Source organism: Anguilla rostrata, chromosome 17, assembly GCF_018555375.3.
Source record: "Anguilla rostrata isolate EN2019 chromosome 17, ASM1855537v3, whole genome shotgun sequence".
In the NCBI taxonomy this organism is placed as follows: Eukaryota; Metazoa; Chordata; class Actinopteri; order Anguilliformes; family Anguillidae; genus Anguilla; species Anguilla rostrata.
The window spans coordinates 14,055,019-14,063,397 of record NC_057949.1 but is presented as its reverse complement, the minus strand read 5'-3'; the positions used below and the strand labels follow the sequence as shown (position 1 = coordinate 14,063,397).

General features: G+C 49.3%; 1 protein-coding gene across 2 annotated transcripts in view; it reads right to left on the bottom strand.

The window, feature by feature from the left end:
• LOC135243237 (tumor necrosis factor receptor superfamily member 16-like) overlaps positions 1-8,379 on the bottom strand; it is a 40,644-nt gene that overhangs the window by 25,741 nt on the left and 6,524 nt on the right. For both annotated transcript variants that reach the window (XR_010326586.1, XM_064314920.1), the window contains exon 3: positions 30-392. Coding sequence is in view for 1 of the 2 variants with exons in the window: in XM_064314920.1 (XP_064170990.1) it covers positions 30-392 (363 nt within the window). In the remaining variant the exon portion in view is untranslated. The remainder of the gene's footprint in view (positions 1-29; positions 393-8,379) is intronic.

Sequence of the window (8,379 nt, the reverse complement as noted above, 5' to 3'; positions counted from 1 at the left end):
ACGTGTGGAAATCGGCGCAAGGCCCTCACCGCGGCAGATGGCGTCGTTGATGGGCGAGCAGGGCCGCATCTCCAGCTCCACGCCCTCCTCGCAGATGCTGCAGGGCAGGCAGGGGTCGAGCGAGCTCTCCTGATCCGAGTAGGTGTCGTCCAGGCACTCGTCGCAGACGGTGTCGTGCTCCCCGGCGCAGCCCTCCACCACCCCGTGGCCCAGCGGGCAGGCCGTGCAGGCCCGGCAGTGCCCCGTCAGGCTGCTCAGGTAGTAGCCGTAGTCGCACACGCACACGGCGTCGTTGGAGTCCGTGCACGGCGTCAGCATGCGGAAGAGGCCCGTGCACTGCGTGCAGGGCTGGCACACCTCCGTGTGGCTGTAGTTCTCGGAGAATGTCTCGCCTGCGGGGGGGGGGGAGACACAGTTTCAAATACAGGTATCTGGACCTTGATTGGTTGATTGATTTGTTGGTTGGTTGATTGATAGATTGATTGATCAATAACTTTATTGCCTTGGGGAAATTACTTTTGCTGTTATGAAAGAAAATTCACAACATGCACAATAAGCAAAAAATAAGTACAGCAGTGTACTGTATTTGCACATGTTTGTGATACATATTTAGATGAACAATACTCAATTACATGAAAAATTTAGTCCGCTGAATAAGGTGTCATAGCGCTGGGCTGGAATAAAAAGTCAGCACCCGTATCAGCCTTTCCCGGATAAGGCTTGACAATCCTGTGGTAACTGAATGATTAGTTGAGATGATTTAAGGTACGGCAATGTGTTGGGTGCTTAACAATTAGCTTGTGAAAGTTCTGTATCGCCCTCTTTCTGTCGGAGGACAGAACTGCAGTTTTAGAAAAGAAACCTCAAGGCTAAATTAACACAGGTTGCCTTGCCTCTTTTTATGTATGGTACCTGCAAAGCAGCCTACAGCTCTATCGTTCTGATTGCAGCTTGCACGCCAATGTTCTTAGCATTTTGCAACAAAATACATTTGAGTGTATTTTTGCCCATTCTTGGGATGGGGAGCAGGTCCCCGGGGTCAGTCCTATCATCCTGTGGCGCTCACAGAAAGAAAACACTTCAGGAACTGCGTCAGTGCCGACGAAATCAGAGCACACGCCATCAGGCAGCTGAATGTCAACTGTTACTAAAGCAAGGCAATCAGTCAGACCCGACTGCCCACACAGGTCTATTCAGGTGCAAAGCCCTGCCCGTGCGGAGTTGAATTTACAGGTGAAGAGTAAGAATCGAGGCGATGCGCAGGCAGCCGATATCACCGGCAGACCCGTTCATCACTCTGAGAGAGTTTTCCGGGGGAAGGACTCAGGAGTGGTGAGTGGGCTTGAGGAGTTAAGCACGCCCGTGCCACTCTGAGATTGGAGGTCTTGGAGGTCTCTGAGACAGGGAGGTCTTAGTGGTGAAAAAAGAAGTAATCAATATTGCATGTTATTGTGGAATTGCGCTGGGATATAATTAGAAAGGGGCTAAATTATGCAGCAGAGGCTTTGTGCAGTCCTGGCGGAAGGGTTGTCTGGGGTACTGGGGCAGGACGAGAATCTGCTCCAGAACAATATTCCACTGTACGGCTGGTCTTTGGTCTGTACTGCCGGGAGGGAGAGGAAATGCGGAGACAAGCTCATTCTGTGATGAGACAAAGCTGCGTGTGTGTGTTTGTGTGTGTGCGTGTGTGTGTGCCTGTGTGTGCGTGTGCGTGTGTGTGTGTGTGTGTGTGTGTGTGAGTGCGTGTGTGTGCGTGTGTGTGTGTGTGTGTGCGTGTGTGTGTGTGAGTGCGTGTGTGTGAGTGTGTGTGTGTGCGTGTGTGTGTGTGTGTGCGTGTGTGTGTGTGAGTGCGTGTGTGAGTGCGTGTGTGTGTGTGTGTGTGTGTGTGTGTGTGAGTGAGTGAGTGCATGTGTGTGTGAGTGCATGTGTGTGTGTGTGCGTGTGTGTGCCTGTGTGTGTGTGTGTGTGTGTGTGTGTGTGGTGGTGCGTGTGTGTGTGAGTGCGTGTGACTGTGTGTACGCGAGGCTGTGTGTGTGTGAGTGCGTGTGTGTGTGTGAGTGCGTGCGTGTGTGTGTGAGTGTGCGTGCGCGTGTGTGAGTGCGTGCATGTGACTGTGTGTACATGAGGCTGTGTGTGTGTGCGCATGTGCGTGTGTGTGCGTGCATGCATGAGTGTGCATGTGTGTGTGTGTGTGTGTGTATCCGTGTGACTGTGTGTGCCTGTCAATGTGTGTGTGTGTGTGTGTGTTCATGTGTGTTACTGCTTTCATACTATACATTCATGTCTGAGTGCATATGTATGTTTTGGGGGATGGTGTGTGTGTGTGTGTGTATGCACACACAGCCATACCGTGCATGCATGCATCTGTGCATGTTTATGGTGGTTGGGGGGGTAGGATTTATGGTTAGCAAGAAAGCAAAACTTCTGGAAAGGTCTGTCTCTGGCTCTAACACTGTGGGAACGAGTTCGCAGTTCAGCGCTGCAAGGGAGGCCCGCTGCAAGCGAACCGTCAGACCGGCGTTTCCGTGGGAGCCGAAACACACTCTCCCGAGGAGCGTGGCGGTTGCCATGTTTTTAATCTGCTCCTCTCCTGAGTGCTGACAGGTGGAATTACGATTGTGGATTGCCGTGATAAAACAAAAGGAGGGCGTGGCGACCCTGATGATCCATCATCGGCGGGGCCGCGCTCCTTCGGGCCGGCGGGGCGAATTCCCGCGCGAGTGCCGTGACGCCGCGAAACGCGGCTAAGCATAAACATGTGTTGGCGCGCGGCGCTCTGTGGCCCGCGCGGTGGAGAGAGAGGGATGAGAGAGCGCACATCATGGGACGTACTGTACAGCGGGGCCTGCCAGATCAGCCTGGCTAATGGGATCGGCGTGAGCTCGGCGACCAATGGGGGACGGGGAGGGGCGGGACCCGAACGCGATCGCCGGAACGCGAACGTGGTGGATTGGCCGACCCGGCCCCGCTGCCTCTAGTCTACCCTCCATCCCCATCGCCCCTCTCCTGCCCCCCAAAAATCCCCCCCCTCCTCCCCCACATCCATCCAACCCCCATCTCCGCCTACCCTCTTCCCTCCCCCAAAACCTGCCCCCCACCGCCCCCCCCCCCCGGCCCAGCTCCCCCTCCAACGTGTCCTCCTCAGTCCATTACCATAACGGCTGACATCAATAATGCATAGCAGTGCCTTCAGATGCTCCAGCATGCAGCTATGGGCCCTGTTATTTACCACTAGCAAAATTACAGTACAGTGTTTCTCACTAACATTCCTTACAAAACCTCAGTCCAAGTCTGGTGACACAGGAAGCCGCTGTAAGCGTACGTGTAAGGGCGGGGCCTTGAGATTCAGGGGCCCACTGTGGGGGTCAGTCTTTTATTCTCCTGTGGTTCGTTTCGCTACCCTCCCCCCCCCCGCCCGCCCCCACGTTCCCAACCCCTTTACACCCCCACAGGGTCTCTTATCTCTCTACCTCATTAACTATTAAATGCAGTAGACTGGCCTTATTTTGCTTGTGAGACTCATCTAACAGTAGTCACTCGTATAAAAATTAAGCCTGAGAAAATATCACGCCAAAAAGTTAGCCCACCCCCCCAGGCTGTCAAACTCTGAACTTTGAAATTTCAATCATGTGTTAGTAAGGCAGAGCTCACTACCAAGGCTTCACTTCAAAAGGCATCTTGTGGTTACAGTGGAGCCTATCACATGCTGCACTGTCTAATTTTAGTTTAAGAAGTTTGGTTTAATTCAGAACCTTGAGCATTTACCATGACTTTACTAGCCCTGCCTGTGTACCATTTCAAGCCCAGTTGTTACTTATAACATTACAGTCTCAATCTCCCTCTTCTACCTGCTATAGCTCTGAACATTATGTTGTCAGCTTACATATAAAAGACCATCTGTTATGACACTGGTGATGTGGAATCAGGTCTGCTCATTGCCTAAACCTTGCGTGTGCAATAGCTGTGCCCTAACCCGGAATTAAACCCGCAATCTCCCCATAACAAATTCAGCAAGTCGTCCGTATGTATCTGTGGATAAGAGCCTACATATAATGCGAAGTAAATGTAAAACATAGCATGAATATGTAAGGTGTTTAAATCACCATGGATACGGATGTACGCTAAGCTAATAAGGACTGTACCGTAAATCCCTTCCCCACTGAGACTCACCGCGCTACCTGTGCTGTGCACTACAGGGTGGGTCATCCTGCACCAGCGGCGAAGAGGGAAGGGGGCTCCCTACACCCCACGACCAGGCAGAGGTTTGTGTGCGTCAGTCTAGCCAATGAGGGCGACTCTGAACGGCGGTGTGCTAATATTAGCACCAGAATCCTCAGAATCATTACTGTGAGCTTAATAGCAGTTGTTTCTGTCAAACGCCGGGACAGAGATGACGTAATTCCATCATTACAAACGGGAGTAGCTGAACCAGAAAGCAAAATTCAATTCCCGTCTTTATTATCTGCAGTTAAATACCTGCGTGGGCTGCTTTATCTCCCCTTCCCACTCTGACATCTCCCATTAGCTTCGTCTCTGCGGAATGACTGCTAATTAATCTCCTCAGCAAAGCACCTAACACAGCCCGCACCCATGCACACACACACACGCATACCGCACGCCCCCCACACTCACACGCACACACATACTCCCCCCGACACACGCATGCACACACACACACAGCATACCGCACGCCCCCCACACTCACACACGCACACACACACTCCCCCCCATACACCCATGCACACACACACACACGCATACCGCACGCCCCCCACACTCACACACGCACACACACACTCCCCCCCCATACACCCATGCACACACACACACGCATACCCACGCCCCCACACTCACACACGCCACACACATACTCCCCCGACCACCATGCACACACACACACACGCACACGACACCATACTGCCCCCCCACACACACACATGCACACACATATTGCCCCCCTCACACACACACACATGCACACGCATACTGCACCTCCCCCACACACACACATCACATGCCCCGCAACCACACACACACACACATCAGCAAGCCACTAACAAAACCCCCCACCCATGCACACACACCACCCCAACCCACCACACCCACACACACACGACTCCAACCCACACACACACACACACACATGCACACGTGTACTGTCCCCCCCCCCTTCCCCCACATACACACACAACACCAGCAAACTGCCTAACACACCCCCCACCCATGGACACACGCACATGCACACACATACTGCCCCCCCACACAGAAACACACACACCTGCACACACCTCCCACAAACACAACTCCAACAAACCACCTAACACACCCCCCACCCATGCACACACACGGATGGATGGACGGGACTGGATATCATGAATTGAATATATCTACACGTTTGACTGATAAACACTCAGCGCACTGATATCCCAGTTATATCACTGGTGACGGACAGGGTCAGCGGCAGGACAGTCTGATTGGCTCAGATACACACCCACGACAACGTGATGACACTGCTCTTCACTCTCCAAACAGATTAATTACGTGTCATTGTTCAACTCCCTTTCCGTGTCTAGTTAGGACAACTCATTTTGTGTTATTTTCAACACAGTCTATGCTAAAAAGTCTCCCTTTGTAATACATGAAATGCATACTTGTAACACAAAAGTGGTGACTTTTACACTTTCAAAATGTGTTGAAAGTAACGCAAACGTAGTAACAAAAGGCGTGTGGGATATTAACATGTCGTTTTTGAGTGTTGTGGCGCATTTTCCTTTCCTGTACCATTGCTTCACACACGGGCCGAGTCTTTCCCTCTTCTGACCCAGACTAATTAAAGAGCTAGTACTGCCAGAAGAAATGATTCAGAGCACTAATGGTGCCTTTTTCATTACTAAATTACTTTTTTTACATCTATGATTCACTCAGCGACACCACTATACAGAGTAAATTTCATAGATCACAATTTGCAATTATCTGCTTATACGTTTTTTTTTTGCTTTCCTGTAACAGTTTGGGGAAAGTGTTAAAATAGGGCTTTGCCCCTCCTGGGATTCAAACCTGTAACCCTCTGGTCAGAGATCCAGCTCACATTTCACTGCTTTATTAGGCCTTTCTGCCTGAAGGGGCACCTCGCCAGCACTCGCACATTCTGCGTGACGCAGGAAAACCAACCGACGCCTTTCTTAAAGGGGTGTGTGTGTGTCCGTGTGTGTGTGCGTTCATGCGAGTCTATATTCATGAGAGGATACATAAAACAGGCAGGTTTAATAGACCAGTCTGTGGTTGCAACAGCCTACCCTATATTTAGCACCAGTGCATTTCAATAAAGACTCTTCGCTAATACTAAGCAATGGCCTGGCTGTTCCCAGCACTCAAAGCAAGGTGTAAATGAAACACACGCCATTACTGAAGAGTCTCTGTCCAGATTTGGCCAAATTGCAGGACTGCACAGTGCGTATCTATCTCCATCCCAGCAGAGGGCCTCCTCTTTCTGGAATTATTCACTATGTGAATATGTAATCGCTTGCTGCATAAGTCTAAACATCACAAGAATTATTTAATACATGGCATTTTATAGGTGCATCAAGTATGTCATTCATAAATAAACGAATCACGGGAAGGTTGAGTCAACTGGGTGTAACCCTGTGTGCATATAGGGCAGAGAACACTGTCCAGCGTATCCCCTGTGGTAGGGTGGTACAGTAGTTGGGGAACTGACCTTGCAACCTTGAAGAGCTTGCAGGTTCAATTCCCAGGTAGGGCACAGCCATTGTACATTTGAGCATGGCACTCAGCCTGAATTGTTTCAGTACACAATCTCCGAAGAAAGGCCTCCAAAAGGCTCCTCTGTGTCTCCATAGAGGAACCCTATCTAGTTAAAGTGTTCTTTGTCAGGCAAAATGGTTAAATCTGGGAGCTTTAACTCTTGTCACACCTACCATAGATGGTTCCATAAGGAACTAAAAAGTGTCTCTCTGCTCTGTAGAGACAAGCCATAGAGTGTATATAATCCAGCTGTATATGTTGATACTAGTGTACTGAAGTAAAAGTGTACTAAAGTCTCAAATACTGCCTGCTATGTCCTGGTCATGCATGTCTCTCTGCTTCACCAACAGCAAGGTGGTTTTAACAGCAGCAGGTTAATTACATTTCCAATATATTCATTCATAAATTCAGAAGAAGCCAATTCATTTACATTATATTTCTTTTCAGGACATTCATTTCATAATACATATTTAATATATCATTTTATGTTCTGTACCTATTAGGTTTATCTACTTTAGTACTTCAGTACTTCTAGTACTTTATTGTAATATGTGCTCTGTGTCAATTTTAAATGAGAAATATATTTATTGAATGCTTATTGACATTTACTTTTGTACGGTAGTGCAAGTCCGTCCTACAGGCTTCAAGGTGGAAGTGAGATCAGCCAGGACAGTGCGCTCTCAGTGGAGAGCTGGACTTCCCTGGACGGAAGTGCTAACGCTACGGGGCTGCCTGAAAGGGTTCAATCAGGAGCCATTTCGAAACAGGCAAGGACTCTCTTTCCCTGATACGTGACTCAGTGGGCTGCCAGGTAATGGGGGTGCTGTGGGCTTGCGGGTACTGAGGACATTTTACCGTGCTCTTTTTAAAAAAAATTTATCCAATCAGGGTTTGAAGCTGACTCAAACTTTCCTACACCAGAGGTCTTACTCTATGCAGGAGTGTATATATGCAACTACACGTGTGTATGTGCACGCACCTGTATTGTGTGGTTGTCGAACCAATTCAGCTGGGTTCAGATGGCAGACAGAGAAAATAGTACCAAGCACCCTGCCCTCAACACTGGTTTTATGCAAGGAACAGCACAACACAACTAGATACTTGACAGACGCATTTCTTGTTTAATTTAACCTTCATTTGTACAGGGTAGGTTGACTGAGCACACATGCCCATTTACAGCAATGCCCTGTTAATTCCTCCCCCCCCCACCCCTGTCCCACGTCCCACGTGTAGCCTAACCTGCATGTCATTTAAAAACTGCATGCAGAGCCAGTGCTGTTGGAAACCCTCAGGCATTTTGGTGGCACAATGACAAAACTGCGGCTTTTTGCTGCATAAGGCCCATTTTCCAAAATATTCCTGTAAACCAAGTTATGCCTGTAAACCGAGTAATGTTGCAATAAACCTAAATATCTGAGACGTGTGTTCCACGTGCAATGGCATGTCTGCCACATATGGACGACAGTCTGAGATCTTTACAGTTTAAGGGATTTTTTCCAGTGAGCACAAGGCCGAACGCAGATGGAATTTAGACGTCTAAAGGATTGGATCTCTTGGTTGATTGATGTTAAACACAATAGGTTAGCTGAGATTAGCTCCAACAGGTATATACCA